The 17832-nt window shown below is 46.7% G+C and overlaps 1 protein-coding gene across 6 annotated transcripts in view; it reads right to left on the reverse strand.

The window, feature by feature from the left end:
* Window positions 1–17832, reverse strand: part of TRIO (trio Rho guanine nucleotide exchange factor) — a 354258-nt gene that overhangs the window by 68291 nt on the left and 268135 nt on the right. For 5 of the 6 annotated variants that reach the window (XM_077879549.1, XM_077879552.1, XM_077879550.1 and 2 more), the window contains exon 34: window positions 14949–15192. In XM_077879549.1, coding sequence (XP_077735675.1) covers window positions 14949–15192 — 244 coding nt within the window. Of the gene's footprint in view, window positions 1–13987; window positions 14284–14948; window positions 15193–17832 lie in introns of those variants that run through there. The other variant, XM_077879553.1, reaches the window with a different exon arrangement.

The following is a 17832-nucleotide window of genomic DNA, read 5'->3' on the forward strand; positions in this document are numbered from 1 at the left end:
AATGACGTATCAGATAAAGGGCTAGTTTCCAAGATCTATAAAGAACTTATTAAACTCAACACCAAAGAAACAAACAATCCAATCATGAAATGGGCAAAAGACATGAACAGAAATCTCACAGAGGAAGACATAGACATGGCAACAAGCACATGAGAAAATGCTCTGCATCACTTGCCATCAGGGAAATACAAATCAAAACCACAATGAGATCCCACCTCACACCAGTGAGAATGGGGAAAATTAACAAGGCAGGAAACCACAAATGTTGGAGAGGATGCGGAGAAAGGGGAACCCTCTTGCACTGTTGGTGGGAATGTGAACTGGTGCAGCCACTCTGGAAAACTGTGTGGAGGTTCCTCAAAGAGTTAAAAATAAACTACTGTACGACCCAGCAATTGCACTGCTGGGGATGTACCCCAAAGATACAGATGCAGTGAAGTGGAAGGACACCTGCACCCCAAAGTTTATAGCAGCAATGTCTATGGTGGCCAAACTGTGGAAGGAGCCTCGGTGTCCATCGAAAGATGAATGGATAAAGAAGCTGTGGTCTATGTACGCAGTAGAGTATTACTCAGCCATTAGAAACGACAAATACTCATCATTTGCTTCAAGGTGGATGGAACTGGAGGGTATTATGCTGAGTGAAGTAAGTCAATCAGAGGAGGACAATCATCATATGGTTTTACTCATATGGAGAATAGAAGAAATAGTGAAAGGGATTATAATGGAAAGGAGCGGAACTGAGTAGGAAAAATCAGAGAGGGAGACAAACCATGAGAGAGTCCTAACTCTGGGAAACAAACAAGGGGTGATGGAAGGGGCAGTGGGCGGGGGGATGGGATGACTGGTTGATGGGCACGGAGTGGGGCACTTGACGGGATGAGCACTGGGTGTTATATTATATGTAAGCAAATCAAACTCCAATAAAAAATATATATGAGTGAGGCAGAGGCACAGCTCTTTCTTTCAGAACTCTAATAAGTTTAAAATAAATGAGATGGGAATCACCAGTAGGCAAACAGTACAGTAACAATGGCTGTGGGCAAGAGCCACTGATGTTAAAATGAGGGGGAAAAGCAGGATGTGAAACAATATTTGCATTGTTTCAAAATATCTCCTACATGGTATTTTATATATTAATTGGAAAGAGAAAAACAGTCACTTTACAGTGGAGAAACAGTGCAGTAACTACCATAACCATGCGATCAAGGTCACCACCACCACCAGCAATGAGGCGTGTTGGGATCCTCTGGAGTCCCTGATTTGCACAGAGACGGACATAATGTCAGCTTGTGGTGTTCTTCCCAAAGATGCAGGAGCCCCATTTAGTCATGAGAAAACATCAGAGAAACCCAATTTGAGGGACTACTTATTAACAAAATAAAGGACTGGTAATATCTCAAAAGTGTCAAGGTCATTTAAAAAAAGCTTTCAAGGGCAGCGCCAGGGGCCCAGCGGTTTAGCCCAGGGTATGATCCTGGAGCCCCGGGATCTAGTCCCACGTCGGGCTCCCTGCATGGAGCCTGCTTTTCCCTCTGCCCATCTCTCTCTCTCTCTCTCTCTCTCTCTGTCATGAATAAATAAATAAAATCTTAAATAAATAAACAAATAAATAAATAAATAAAAAAGCTTTCAAAGTCTTGAAAGCAAAAAAGGTAGAGGAGCTACCATAGATTGGAAAAGACCAAATATGACATGGGCCCTAGACTGGATCCTGAGCCAGGAAACAAGATATTAAAGCAAAACCTGATAAAAGGCTGTGGCACAGTTAACAGAACTGCATCAGGTTCCTCTGGGTTGTGACCATGGAACCAGGGTCATGTGACATGTGGGGGAAGGGTGGCGGGGGGGGGGGGGGGGGGGGAGGGGAATGACACTAGGTAAAGGGGATCCAGGAAGTCCTTGTACTATTTCTGCAGTTTTTCTGTAAGTCTAAAATTACTTCAAAATGAGAATTTTTTAAAAAATAAATTGAGAGTTATGGGTACATAAATACAAATAGCTACAGAAATTGAGTGTAAAAAAAGAAAAATGGGCAAATTCAGAGATGAAATTTTCTGCAAAAGAAACATATTAGGCAAACTAATGACTTGTAAACAAAGGGATCTATGGTTTACTGGAAAAAAAATAGATGGAAGGAATATAAAATCATCGTTTGCCTGCATATATGTGGGGTAAAACTAATAATCTCATTCTCATGAAAATAAAGGTATTTGTATTTAAACCGGTTGAAAAGAAAAATTGTTTTGGTCAAAACAGTCCCCCCCAAAAATCACTTTTCATGTAATCTTCTCCTGTAATAGTCATTCCTCAAATATTTAAAATTAGAATTCCAATGTTCAAGTGCCTAATATTAATTGATCCAAAAAAAAAAATGTAGGAAAGTCATTTTTGCCAAAGACGGTCTTAAGAAAAAAAAAAACCAGGACCAAAAAAAAAAAAAAAAAAAAAAAAGGTTCATATACAAACGGTGTTATTAAAACCAGGACTAAAAATAAACTTAATAGAAAGCTCTTTGTAAAACTAGAACTCAGATAAGCCAAAGGGCCTAAAGTCTTTCTAGTCTGAAGAGGAAACAAGCATTAATAACTAGGGAGCTAATACAGGATGAAAAGGTCTCCCCAATCTTCAATGCAACAGCAGCTATGTTTTGATGTTGAGACTCCAATGACATAACTCTGAGGAACAGTACCTACAATTTCCTCTAAAAATTACTAGTATCTTCCTGAGCCTTGAAACATTCTTCATGACCCTGCGGGGCTTCCAGTAGCCTGCCTCCAGCCAATCCTGAACCCCCAACTAACAGGAGCCCCAGGGGGGGCCCCCCCGCCTGCCCCAGCTCTGCATCCCTGGCGGTTCCCCACTGTGGGCAAGTCCTAGGGCTGGACTGGGTGCAGCTGTACCACCAGGGTCGAGCTTCTCAGGTTCCAGGCACAAAGATACTCCTGTTTAGGGGTCGTTTTGTCCTGCTCGGTAGCCCACAGATAACACCTCCTGCTCTGGAGGGAGCGGGTGGGATGACTCAATCCTGCTTCTTAGGGCTCCATTCAGCACATTATTTCCTGCTGCTTTCGAGCACAGTTGCCAATCCACAAAAGCACCTTTATTGAGGCATTCAAACACTCCGTTTGGGTGCCAAAAATTTGATAGGCTCCTTTTCATTGCTTTCCTTATTATCTTTTCACAAACTATGTGAGTTTTTCTCTTACATTAACAAAACACACATTCAAGCACTCCTTTTTTACATTTCACTTTAACTCACTGTGTGACATTCTCTGTTTGCACCAGCACTGGGGGTTATTTGCAGAATGGCAACATGAGAGGGGAACCTCACAAAAGTGTTCCCTAAAAAATAACAAAAAACAGCAGTGTTCAAAAAATTAGAGCGATGTCACCAAACCGATAGCCAATACATTCTCTGATGTCCCAATTCTGCTCAACTCGAGAGTGGGATGCTGGCCACAAAATCACTGGGGGAGAAAGACTGGGAAGACCCGACAGGAAGCTTACTTCCCCAGATTTGTCAAGAAAAACCACCAAGCGCCAGATTTTGATTGTTCTGGGGTGGAGGGGAGGAGGGAGAAAATGTTTACTCAGGGGAATGGTTTTTCCATTCATTTACTCACAGAAAGCTCATGGAGGATAAAACTATTTTCTTTCTTTCTAAGATTTTATTTATTTATTCATGAAAGACACAGAGAGAGACAGAGGCAGAGGGAGAAACGGGCTCACTAAGGGGAGCCCCATGTGGGACTTGATCCCAAGACCCCGGGATCACTCCCTGAGCTGAAGGCTGACACTCAACCACTGAGCCACCGGAGTGTCCCAAAGCTAGAGGAGGAGGAAAAGGAGAGAAGTGGCCCAAAGGAAAGAAAACAAGACAGATTCCCACAAAGAGGACTTCTTTGGGTGATGGAAGGCAACTGGAATTACCATAATTCAAATGAGAAAGTTAAAATGGAACCTTCTCAGACAAAGGGATTGCTGGAGGGGCTGTGGCCTCTTGGGAGGGTACAACATAGCTCCAGGAAGGCACATAGTCTCAGTCATAGTGGGCTTTGGAGGCCAGCTTCTGGGATAGCTCCTCCACAAACAATGGCTGGTCTGAGCAACGGAGTTTGTCTCAAGAGGCTATAGCCTGTCCCCTGGACCAAAGGCGCCTTCCAGCTTGTGTGGAAGCAGCACACACGGTGGGGAAGAGAGCTGTGGGGTCTGACTGCTGTTCTCAAATTTCCAGTTTCCAACACTAAGCGCGGTCAAATTAATTTCTCTGTGCCTCTATCTTCTCTTCCTACAATAGGAATGATATGGCATATAGTGCCCTTCGGTCCCTGAAGACTAAATGTAGAGACAAGAGGCGCAGTGCCAGGCAGCCCCGGTGGCTCAGTGGTTTAGTGCCATCTTCAGCCCAGGGCATGATCCTGGAGACCCAGGATCGAATCCCACATCAGGCTCCCTGCATGGAGCCTGCTTCTCCCTCTGCCTGTGTCTCTGCCTCTCTCTCTGTGTGTGTCTCTCATGAATAAATAAATAAAATCTTAAAAAAAAAAAAAAAAAAAACGCAGCGCAGTGCCAGGCACACTGCAAGCCATCACACATCCCATCTGCTATTACTGTGGGGGTTTTTTTTGGAGAGAGAGAGCACGCATGTGCAAGCACGTATGCAAGAGCATGGGGTGGGGGCAGAGGGAGAGAGAGAATCTCAAGCAAATGCGATGCTCAGCATGGAGCCTGACGCAGGGCTCGATCCCACGACCCTGCAATCATGACCCACCGAAATCAAATCAGATGCTCAACTGACTGAGCCCCCCAAGGGGACCCTACTGTTAGTTGTTAAGGCTCCAACAGTACCCTTTGCTACAGGCTGGCGGTCCACCACCTCCAAATTTGTATGTTGAAGTCCTAAGTCACAGAAGGTCGGAACACCACCACAGCTGGAGATGGGGTCTTTAGTGAGGTCACTAGGTTAAAATGTCAGAGGCTTAAGAAGCAACCAACTCTGCTGATGCCTTGATCTTGGACTTGTAGCTTCCAGAACTAGGAAAAAATAAACTGCTGTTGTTGAAGCCATGAAGTCTGTGGTATTTTGGTAGCCAGAGCTGACTAATATGCTCCTCCTCCCTTGTCTGGTAACAATCTGCTCCATAACCCAGGACTGGAATGGTCTAATTACTTTTGAGACAGGACGAAACTAATCTCTAAGAACAGAACTTCAATGTTCTCTCCTTCTAGTAAATTCAAAGCTCTGCAGACTCACGAAAAGGGGTGGGAAGAGAAAAGATGCAGTTGAACACACAGGGCTACATTCCAATTAGAAATAATACAGAATCCCACAGCTGCCTCGCAATGTGGCCAAGGCAAAGGAGCCTGTTAATAATTCTCTTCAATGTATGCAAGGGCCCTTCAAATAATAAACACGTCGGGTCCCCTGTCCTGAGCTTGGCTAGGATAGTTTTGGGAAAATGACGACTTCCTTGAATTGTGAGCTTTGTGAAATGACTGAGCTGTCCAAAGCATCCCTATCACTGCTGGTCAGACCACAGTGAACCGCCCCTCGACGGCTCAGACACTAACACATCTTGGAAGATTCCAGGGTGACCCTGCTCTGGTCCACAGAGGATGCCACGAAGGGGAGCAGGAACCTCCTTCTGGATGGAGCTGGCTCTGGGGATGATAGCTCAAAGGTCAGCCACTTGACCCTCTCACTACATCCAGCCCCACAAACCCTTCTTCTAGGCTAAGACCCTTCTGTGGTGTCAGTCAAGAAGGAAGGAGATTAGACTGGGGGCAGTGGTATATAAAAACAGTATTTCTCAAAGTTCATTGTGAAGTTTCAGTGATAAACCGAATGCTTCAGAAAGTATGGAGGCTTCAGAGCCCATCTGAAATCCGTGGACAGCACTAGCTCATGAACATGACTCTTTGAGGTGAAGGTGCGACGGGGGGTTCATAAACAGCTCTGCAGAAATGGAAGGCAACAATGGCACTGCAGAATGTGGTTTATTCTCTGGATACTACTGCCCCTTAACATTGAGTGGCAAACTTCTAATTTGCAACCTTTTGGCTGAATTTCACAGAAACTGGTAAAGTGTCATTCACATTAATATTCCACTGTATGCTCCTGCACGGAGTTCTGTGGGAAAACATCCATCAAAGTCTCACCTCCTTGGAGTCAGATGGAAACTCGTGATTTAATTTATCTGAATGATTTTAAGAGTGACCTTATTCAAAGGGCACAGTTTAGTTTTCTAAGTGGGTAAAATGATATTAGAGAACTCAGGGTTTGGTAAAGATCACATGATCACGACTCCTACTAAAATTTAAAAAACAGATCAAAGCAAATGTCATAAAGCATGTTTACGAATTTTTCTGCTGTAGCTAATTTATGATTCGGGTGATTCTTCTTCAAAAATTTGCTTTCCAGAAATGCATGTGCCCTTCAACCCATCAACTGGAGTGTGAGCATTCCATTTCACAGCTAGACCTGCACAGCTGGGATGGCAGTGGGCTGCTAGCACTGCGGCGTGGCTCACACGTGCACCATCAGGGACCCTAGCTGTGTGCACAGGGATGTGAGCATGCCCATCAGAGGCCGAGGCATGTCTCTATCTCCTGGTCTGGAGTCACTTCTACGAGGCCTGGCCAAGTGAAAAAAGCCAAACTATGTTATCTTTTATTTAAGAACATGGGGGCAGGAGTAATTATGTGTTTGTATTTGCCTAAGAAAACACCAGAAGTTAGAAACAAATAAACATGGTTAGTCATACATAGCAAAGGGGATTGTGGCACGAAGACGTCTCAGCTTACACCTTTCCACGATTTAACTTTTGATGTGAAATGCAACATGTTTTAAAGTAAGTTTTAAAATCTGGAAATCGAGAAAAAATCGAGAAAATTTGCTTCTCTTTTTTAGAAAAAGTTCTGAACATGGGGTTGCTGGAATTGTGTGCAAATGTTTTGCCGCCCTGTTTTTCTGGGAACCGGTACCAAAGCCTTCATCACATGTTTGTGCTTCCACAGATCCCAGGGCCTGCTGTGCTCCACAACCAGCCGGGAGAGCCGATGGATCTTCCCATGGCCCCGTAGTGGCAGCTTGGCTCTCAGGATCTAAGTCAAATGACCCAAATCTTCATTTATGGGAAGGCTAGCTCTGGAAACGTGATCACAAAATTGTCTCATGCTTCTCTGAGCACAGGAAGGAGCACGGAGGCAAAAGCCACACACCCCCTGGCTGGCGTGGCATTCACCTCTTAGGTGCAACCATACCAGGAGTTCTCAGAGCCGCGATCTGCTACATGAACCGTGAGGACCCGTGCAAACTCAGTCTGCCCGGGATCCGCTGTCGTTTCCCACCTTGGGACAGCATTTCTTCATGGTCAAAACATGTAATGGAAACCAGCACATGATTTTTAAAATGTTTTTCACCAAACATAACAGCTCTGTAATTTTTCCCGGCTTCTGCAGGCCCTAATTAGAGTGAATACATAGATTTTTTAAATTTATTTTTTTAGAAGATTTTATTTATTTGAGAGAGAGGGAGTAAGTGAGAGAGAGCACCAGCAGGGAGAGGGGCAGAGGGAGCGGGAGAAGCAGACTCCTCAGGGATCAGGAAGCCCGACGTGGGGCTCCATCCTAGGGCCCTGGGATCATGACCTGACCTGAAGGCAGATGATTCACCGAATGGGCCACCCTGGTGCCCCAGAGTGAATACATTTAAAAGAGCAACCCCAGTTTGTCAAATAAATTGCCAAGTCGGCCATGTACCAATGTCAGACAGGAGGCAGCTGGCAAAGTCGAGGACACGGAGAAGCAGGATGTGGGATGCCTCTGTTGTCTACCTGCAGCCACCCCCTGCCCGGCCCATGAGTCATGGTGAGCAGAGCCCGTCTTCCCTTATACTTCTTTCCCTAAACACTGTGTCATGGCCATTTAAAAGCAAATGTGGGAAGATGGGTTTTCTCATTTGTTGTTTATGACTTTGCTACATATATAATTTTGTGATCATCTAGTATGGACAATCTTAATACCTGCTCATGGTTTTTTCCTGTTTTAATAAACACTTTAATGTAAAGTTGGAACATGAAAATACCTCCAACATGAAGCATTCACGGAGTAATGGCTCACTTGTGCGGCTCCGTAATTACATGCTGCACAGCAAATGATCCTTAATCACAGGTCTTGAATCCATCCCCGCATCTTGGCTACACAGTGCTCAGAAGGACCATGTCTTTGTACCCCGTGTGGCTGTGTTCCTCAGTCTGTCTCCCCAGGGATTTACATTAGCAGCTGTTTTCATAGGCTAAAAACTGCTCTTTTCCAAGCTAATTTTTTGAAAAAGTACACAGGTCTTCCATTATATATATATATTTTAAGGAATATGTGGGCTGATATGAGTTTGAAGGGTCTATACCTGGGGTGTGTTTTCTGATTAACAGTGGCAATCTGGCATTAAGTAAGTGTCTAAATATACCAGAGTCACAATATATTCAACTACAATTTTTCATGTCACTAAAGCCTTTTTAATTAATGCCCTACATCTTCCGAGAACTTATTAGGTCATTTAAAAGTCATAAGCAGTTATAAGAGGTATGAGATTTTGATTCACTCACCTTCAGCGCAGAGTGTTTCATGATCTGGGAAAGAGGATATGAGAGTTGAACAAATTTAAACTCAATCATCCCCAATATACTTGAGGAAATGAAAGAGGCCTTGGAGGGAAGCTGTGTTTTTGGTTGTAGAGATTTCCAGAGAAATCTCTAGACCTTACTTAGTCTATACAGAGCTGCTGTTTTTCTGGGTGGCAGTTGTGGGGGTGGAGAGCACAGGGCAAGGCCATGACTCCCGTCGGTAGAGGACAAGACATCTCTCTGTCAGGTGCACTGTGTAGGCTGATGCGGTCCTGGGAGTTGGGGAAGCAGTTTGGACGGGGGTGAGGAATCTTAGTGCCTGCTTGTATTCTGAGGAGGGACATGGCTTTGACATGTCCTCTGAGCTGGGGGCCACCTGACGATGGGCACAGGCTGGGAATGCAGGCGGTGGGGTTGGGGCGCCTGGGAGAGGACACACCTGGTGGCCTGTGGAGTCTGTCCTTCCCACGACAGTAAACCTCTGCGAAGGTCCTTCACCTGGTCTCATTTCCACAAAATGGAGACCGAGAGACATGGAAGCTGAGAGCATGGGGAAGACCTGGCCTCCTCCTGAAGCCAGGAAGTGGGTGGTGGGGCGGCCACCCACCAACAGGCAGAGCCACCAGCTCATAGCACCCAGGTGCTGAGGCAGGCAGGCAGAGGACAGGGGCTCAGATGCACTGCATTTTGGGCCTGAAGGGAAGCGTGGCCCAATTTTACACATAGTGGTTGCGGCCAGCAGTTCCCTGAGAATCAGATGTGGAGCTTTGACATCCAGGCATGGGCTCTGGGCACATTCACTCATTCATTTTAAGAAATTACCTGTGATTCTGAGGAGCAACTCCTGTTATACAAAGTAGGTCCATTTCTCTGAACTTTAAGAAATGGCCCCACAGAATGAATCTATCCTGGTAAAGTGCGTATCTTTAAAGTAAAAGTCATAAGGCAGAACTGGACACAGTGAATCACACTGACCTGCTGCAGAGAGAACCTCCCAGTGGAGCCCCTGCCCCCATGCGCACTACTCCCTGGGCCCTGCTCTCTGTTCTCCCTTCCTCTTGGGGCTGTGAAAAGGCTCTCTGCTGCCTCCCGCGTCAGTCCCGTTCTTTAGAACCTGTGCTGTGTGTACTTCCTCCAATGCATCTGTAAGTTTAGCACCTTATCTGCACCCGCCGCTCGTGCTGAAATGTTTTAAAGTACCCTCGGTGAGTTCCTCTGCACTTCCTCGTGGATCTCTGGTCCCTGACTACTTCTCATGGGGACTTCCTCAGGTTACCTTCAGGTCAGCCTTTGTGTTGAAATCCTCTATTAACCGTATCATGATTTATTTCCCTCCCCCCACCTCCACAGACTCAGGGGATACATTTATTGTTTTTCTCTTTAGGGCTTTTCATTTATATGGTAAAAAGGGACAGATGGTGTCAGGTAGAGAGTAAGACAACCCCCACCCATTATCTGATGTATCACACCAAGAAGAGGGTGTGTGTGCACCTGGGTGTGTGTGTGTGTGTGTGCGTGTGCACATGTGCACACGCGTGTGAGGCCCAACACCCTGGAGGACATGTCAGGAGACTGGGATTTTATTCCCTGAGCAACAACAAGTCCCTGAAGAACTCTGAGGGGTGCAGCATGATGGATCTGTGTTTCAGTGGCAGTGAGAGGAATGAATGGGGCGGGCCAGTGGCAAGGGTGGCAGAGGAGAAAAGAGAGTATGTTTGAAATATGTTATTTAGATCAAGGTCACCCAATGTGGTGGGCATGCTCAGAAAATTTTTAAAAAATTACTATAGGAGTTGGCAATTTCACTCCTGGGTACACTCCCCAAAGCAGTGACAGCAGGGATCTGAGTCATCTGAACGCTCCTGGGCACAGCAGCATTAAAGCTGGATGTAACCCTAATGTCTGCACACACAAGGGAGTATTACTCAGCCTTAGGACACGCTGAGCTGCCACAAACGGGTGAGAGGGCATCGTGTGAGGTGAGATAAGCCGGTCACAAAAGGAGAAATGCAGCATGAGGACCCAGGAGGAGTCAAACTCCAAGACACGGGAAGCAGGATGGTGGCTGCTGGTGGCTGGGGGAGGGAAACGGGGCATAGTGTCCACCGGGGACAGGGCTTCGGTTTGGGAAGAGGAGTGCCGTGGATGGATGGCGGTGATGGAACACGATGTGAAGGGATTTCATGCTCCTGAAGTGAACGCTTAAAAATGGTTAGGATGGTCAGTTTTATGCTCTGTGGATTTTACCACATAGAAAAATCTTGTGGTGTCACCACCAGCCCTGGGTTTCAGCATCCACCCCTGCTCACCCCCCCGCAGGTGCACCAGCTGCAGGCACCACCAGGCCGCGGGGAGAAACCCTCCAGCGCCACCACATACGGCCGCTTGGGTGGTGAAGAGAGAGAAAAGCTGAATCGCTCAGCTGGAGGAGCACAGGAAGGGAGAGGTTTTGCACTGGCCTCATCACGACAGTGAACACCACTGACATTCTTGTTTACTTTCTGTGACCTAGACTAAGCAAATGAACAGAGAAAAGTAACAAGTTTTGCAAGTTGAGATAGCAGGGAAGAAAAGCCCCTTGGATTTACAGAGAGCTTAAAGATGATTACGTGCTCTCTGTTTCAGCAGCAAAGCAGGTGATGTGTACTTGTCAGCCCGGGCTGTGCGTCCCACTTGCCGGCCGCAGGCACAGTCTCCATGCTTTGGATGTGACACGGACGGTACAAACTGCAAACACAGAGACTGCATGAGCAAGAGGATTGCTGAATCCTTACTCTGCCTTTTTGTGCTCCGTGTCCGTGCAACCTGTGCCGGAGATGCCATGAAGGTAGGACGGCAGCCAGAGCAAGACAGGAGTGAAACATCAGAAGCCCCTGCCGCCAGGCTACAAACACTGACCCACAAGCAACCTGCCTTGTTGGGCCCTTCCCCCAAAATGGAAAGAATTTTTCAACAGAATAATGTTCACGCTGGAAGCCAGGGTCAGACACAACACTAGCTCCTTGGAAAGCAAATTGAGCAATTACATTTCCTGTTCATTTTAAATAAGTCATATTTTTAACCTCTCCCTATATTCCTTCAGTTCACAGAAAGTAAGAGAGACCTAGTGCTCACAGATTCCAAGTATTCTCACTGTGCAATGGATTTCCAATGCTAGCAGTGCTGAAAAACTACCACAGGAATCTGGGCAGTGCTCACAGGGAGTACCGGGCCCTCCTTGGAAGGTGTATTGATACCACAGTCATAGCGCCATTTTTAAGATACCATTCACAACCAAATGGACATTTGACCTTAATAGGCATGATCTTTATATTTGAAATTTATGGAAATTTAAGTTGCTTGGACTGGGGAGTCATGAAAAATCACTGAAGCAATAAAGCTAAAAAAAAAAAAAAATGAAGCAATAAAACTGAGAAAATTTTGGAATCAGAAATCAGTAAACGTGCCTCCTGTCTGGGAAGTCAGAGCAGTAAGGATCCAAGGCTTTTAGGAAACTATCTAGTGACTAGGGACAGATAAGTAATAACAACCCCCTACCTTTCATGAGTCTGGAAATATGTGAAAGAGGCAAGATGACCCACTTTCTGGGATAGTCAAGAGGAGACGCACCAGGGACGGGCAGCAAGTTCTGAGAGAAGAGGCCACATGGAACTCCTCACTGCAGTATCCTTCAAGTCCAGCCCGGGGCCCAAGATGACATGTTGGATAGCAAAAGCAGGTGCATGGGCACAGCAGGCGCCAACAGCCCTGCACATACCAATGTGTGAGCAATATAGTGGCACGCACTCCTTTCCACATAAGAGCAAGAAGAAGGGTTGTGGGTTGTGCTGGGCCAAATCCAGATCTCCTGCTTCCCAACGTGGCAGTGGCCTCTTGCTCCCCAAGTCTCTGTGTGTTTTTCTTGGACTTCATTCCCAGATCCTCATCCTAGTTGATAAAGGCCTGTTCTCCCCAGTGGAGCCCTGGTCACTGCTGCCTGATTTCCTGGACTTGAACATGGGCAGGACACCAGCAGAGGCCTATCTCACAGAGCCCAAAGGAAGAGGTTCCCTCCCCTAATCTAAAGCCCAGGTCCTAACACTGCAAGCAAACAGACAATCTTAGGAGTTTCTCTGCATTATTGGAAAAACAAAAATTCAGGAAACAAGTTAAAAATGGAGGAGGCTTCTGAGCCCTCACATACTGACTAGCTGTTGGTTTACATCAGGTTTTACTGAATGAAGACACACCTTCTCATTAAAGAAAGAGCATGAAAGGGCTTCTCAGAGGCAAGGGGTAACTTCTCAGGTGCTAAAGTGTCACCGAATAGCAGAGACAAAAGGCCCAGGGAACAAATTGGTACTTAACTTAAAACCCAACCTCCCTAAGAACTTTTTAGGACAAAGTGTGATAAATACATAGTTCTTTCCTCTTGGCTAGCCTGTAATTGTGAACACCAGGAAGCAAAGAACACACCATGGGAGAGGCACATATAAAAAAGAAATCTTTCAGAACAAGTGTTGTTTGTAGCATGCTTAAGCTCACCAGGGCTCCTGTGTGAGAAACTCAAGGGGAAAAGTTGTACTTAATTTTCAACTCAAATTTAAGGACTTAAATATATTATGTAACTTTGCAAGTACTCGGGCAGTGGGCTGGCCCAGCACAGACCCCTCCTGGGGCTGAAGGGTCAGGGCAGGGGGAATCCAATGCTGCTCCAAAATTCATGGACTGCCTCGTCAGGAACAAAAGCGGACACCTCAGCTTTGGGCCAAAATCAGAAGATTCTCTTTCTGGAAAAATGATCGCCGAATTCTTCTAGTTTCTTCCTCAAGTGACAATCAGGTCACATTTAGGCCCTGAGGAATCTGGACCCTGACTGTGCCTGTAATTAGTGCAGCGAGCTAACCAGTAACTATCCTGTGCAGCCACACTGAGTGTAATGCACCTCCGCAGCCAGCATATGGGCCCGGAGACAGGTCATGAGGAAAGCAAAGAGGACACAGAGGACACGTGGGGGAAGCGACCAGAATATTCCAAAATCAAGAGAAAAGAACTGGAATAAGGCAGAGTATGGTGATCTGCTCTCAGGAAAGCAAACTGCATCCCCCAGGTCTGGAAGTCCGCCACCTGCCAGCAGTACAGAGACATGAAGGCCACAACACAATACAGTTCAAAGCAGATAAAGTCTACACATTCCACACTTTTCCAGAAGCTACACATGACCAATGTTTCTCAAAAGGGCTTAAAGTCTCAAATTTGCTTTTCACTATGATGAAACCAGCACCGTCTAATAGAAATGTAGTGCAAGCTGCATATGCAATTTACAATTTTCTAGTAGCCAGTTTAAAAAAGTAAAGGGGATCAGGAAATGAAGACATTAATTAATTATAATAATGCATTTTATTTAACTCTACAAAATACATTATCGTTTCAACCTATATTGACTCTAAAAGAATTACGCACTGTTTTTTTCATGATAGGTCTTAAAATCTAGCATGTATTTTTACACCTGCAGAAGATCTCGGTTCAGACTGGCCATGTCTGAAGTGCTCAGTGGCTGCAGTTGTCAAGCAGCTCCCACGCTAGACATCGTGGACAAACACGCTTTCATACCCTCACCAGGAGCCCATTTCTGACCCATGTAGACACACGTGAAAAGTAGTCTTGTCACAGTTACCTTTAAATAAAAGAATCACCAAGGAATGCCAAATGCGGTTTGTTTGGTTCAAATGCCCTGTCATTTCAGGGGAAAAGTGTTTCTTTCAAAAGTGCTTCTGGTCAGAGCCCTGCCCAACCTGCCACCCTCTCCCTCAAGGCCAGCTCCATTCCATTGCTGCGTGGGGAGCCTGGGCACAGGGGCATGTTCTGAGATACCTTATGTGGCAGAAAGGAGGTGTGGCTAAACTCAGGGCCTGCAGGCTTGATTTCCCAGGATTTAACACTAACCAAATAAAGAATCCACAATGTGAAAACCTCATTAAGGAGATGCTGAATATGATCCCACCTCCTCTACGTGCTTTCATCCCAGAGAGGAGAATGGTACCTTCTTTGTGTTCTCAACATATGAATAACACTGGCCCAAAGAGAGCAGCCTCCTTCTCGTTCTCTAAACCGGTATCATTTTGGGAAACAAGGCAATCATTATTTCTGAGCAACACATGAAATCCTCATTTCCATTCCAGCTCTTGAAGAGTTACAAAGGCTCAGAGGCAGAGTGATAACGGCCTGAAGCACGAGTGACAAGGAGGGATCATACCTATCATCAGACTGCAGAGAAACAGGGACAGAAGCACCAGGTTCATTTCCAGTGGGCACTAGCCAGCTGTGCCTCGTGATTCCTACCTTTGTGGTTGAAGATACCCTCCATTTCCATGCTACTTCTCGAGTGGGCGATACAGAGAGAGCCACAGGGAACCAGGCCTTCTGCAGCAGGGGACCGGTCGGTGGTCCGCACCAGACACCAGTCAGGCTTGTCGTGGGGCCGCTCCAAAACCTCCACGGTCTGGCCACGGCGGATGGTCAGCTCTGTGCTGTTGCAGGCGGTAAAGTCGTGGATCACCACTGTCAGCTCGCAGCCGCCAGAGAGCTGGGGAGGGAGAGGGACACGTCAGCGAGCCCCAGCCACTGCACCTGCCGCGGGTGAGGCTGACCTGGATCAGCTGCGTCCTGGGGCTGGGGCAGTGACTTGCCACCACCTGAATGAGGGGCTCTCCAGTTTGGTGGCTTCTTCATTTCTCTTTGGAATTACATGGGCAGTTATTGAGTTTTTTGTGTGTTTTAATGTGTGATTATGATTTTTGAGGGTTTCACTGTCAGAATTGGATACGATTCTTCAGATGAGTGTCCATATCATTTTGTGTCAGAGATAGTATTCTCTCCCTGCTCAAAATGTGCTACAATAATCATTTTTAAACATAGGGCAAACTAGTAAAACCCTTGTTGTAAGGCCATTTGGGAGATCATCACACCATATGGAGATAATGTGATAGATTATTTTATTCAAAAATTTTAGTTCCTACTTGGCGTTTGAGCATCCACACTGTTAGTGTGCAGACTCTCTGGCACCACTGGGGTCCGACGCGGAGCCCCACAGCAGGGAGGCCAAAGAGGCCGTAGATCCCTATGTGTGTGTAGAGCGTGCCTTATTCTCTCTTCAAAACCCTCCAGGAGGGATCCCTGGGTGGCGCAGCGGTTTGCCGCCTGCCTTTGGCCCAGGGCGCGATCCTGGAGACCCGGGATCAAATCCCACATCGGGCTCCCGGTGCATGGAGCCTGCTTCTCCCTCTGCCTGTGTCTCTGCCTCTCTCTCTCTCTCTCTCTCTCTCTGTGACTATCATAAATAAATAAAAATTAAAAAAAAAAACCAAAAAAAACAACAACAAAAAAACAAACAAAAAACCCTCCAGGATACCTCCTAGTGGGCACTCTCACTCCCCATCCTTTCCAGGCCACCTGCCCATGCCGTGGTTTTCAGCACACCATTCCATATACTCTGTGGATGCTCGCTCTTTCCCATATGCTGTGTGCTCTCTGGCCTGAAACTCTCTTCCCTCCTTCTCTCCTCTCATTAAGCTCACTCCCATTTTCTGTCCATTAAAATTATACTAATGCTTAGGCCCTTTGGAGCATACCCATACACTCTAGAATGGACATCAATGCCATGATCTCTGCTTATAAAACAGGTGTGTGGCCTTCTTGCGGCCACCTGCTTGCTGTGGCCTGTGCCTCGTATGTCTGCCCTTCAGACTTTTCACACCTGGGGGCAGCTCATATATACACGTGCTCATTAACATCCCTCTTACATGAGAATGTCATGAACCAGCTCCCTGTCTTTGGACTGGCCCCTCTGGCCTCTCAATCCAGGTAGCCCCAGGTAGTTCCAGCTCCACTGCCTGTCCACTGTGCCCCAACGTAGCTCTGTAAGCACATCCCCTGTGCTGATTACTTACTCCCCAAGCAGACATCCCAGATAACAGCCAGAGACCGTTTTCTGAGGACATTTCCCTCCAAAGCAGTGAGTCTAGGATAGGACTCATTAACCGCTTCCCCATTTTGTTTCTCTCCACTGGTGCCTTTTGGATAATGGTATCACCATCAAATCACCCACACTAAAAACTCGTGCTCTCCAAATGCTGTCAAATAGATCTAAGGCATCTCTTGTATCATTTCCTTCCTCTACCCAGCTATGCCACATTTCATCTGGATTTTGTGGTGTCCTCCCTGCCACATTCCAGGCTCACCTTCCAAGCCATGTGAGCACTTTGGCAGTTGCCTTTTTGAAACGTCAAGCCTCCCATTCAAGCACCTGAGACCCAAATTCCCGAGCATGGGATGAAAAGCCCCGACGGCCAGGTCCCAGCCCACCCTGCCAGGTCTGTTCTGTGGCTCCTCCTCAGGTGATTCCCAGCCCTGAGGGGAGTCCTGCCTGCACTGAGCCCATGAGATCCTGTCTGCTCAGAGCCCCCATGTCCTCGCTTTGTCCATTCCCCCATCAAAAGCCCTTGGAGAAGGTGCTCTTGCATTTATCTTAGCACTTAGCTTTTAAATAAATTGTGTCTTAATTCTGAAATGAGCCATATCTTGGGTTAATTCTGAAACGAGCCATATCTTGGGTTATGCATGTGTGTGGATGCCATCAGCACCAGCAAGGAGGTCTGTTATTTTCCTGTGAACTTTCCATGCCTGGCCGTGAGGGGAGAGAGGGGGGCCTGTCTGAGTCCCCGCTGAGCCCCAGTGTCAACAATGGCAGGTACAGGGTTGTACAGGGTTGTACAGGATGCACAGCTCATCCAATGCTTTGTATCCAGCAGCAATCATTTGCAGAAGTGAAAAAGGCAAAACAGGCTTGCTCTAAAAATGGAAGGCACTGCATTCGAAAAACCAAAATAAATCATGGGCTTTTCTTCTGTGACTTCAGGTGCTGACTCCACCTGTGTTCCATGGGCCACATGCCCGGGGTTCTGTTCCCCTGCAGGGCAGTGGCAAAGGACAAGAGTAGGTGGGTTGGGCTATGGCTGGTGGGTGGAAGGATGGGCCTCCCTCTGGGAAACAGCCTGGCTCCAGAGGCCTCACGGCTCCCATGGACTCAGAGGGAACTGGGAATCCGTGCCTCTTACACGGGCTCATGGCCGGCCAGCGCCCTGGCATGCCCCATGCCCCATGCTATTCATCATCCTCCTGTTCTAACAGCTGATCTTTTGAGAGAAAGTTTAGATATTCACAATCA

Source organism: Canis aureus, chromosome 31 (assembly GCF_053574225.1).
Source record: "Canis aureus isolate CA01 chromosome 31, VMU_Caureus_v.1.0, whole genome shotgun sequence".
Classification (NCBI taxonomy): Eukaryota; Metazoa; Chordata; class Mammalia; order Carnivora; family Canidae; genus Canis; species Canis aureus.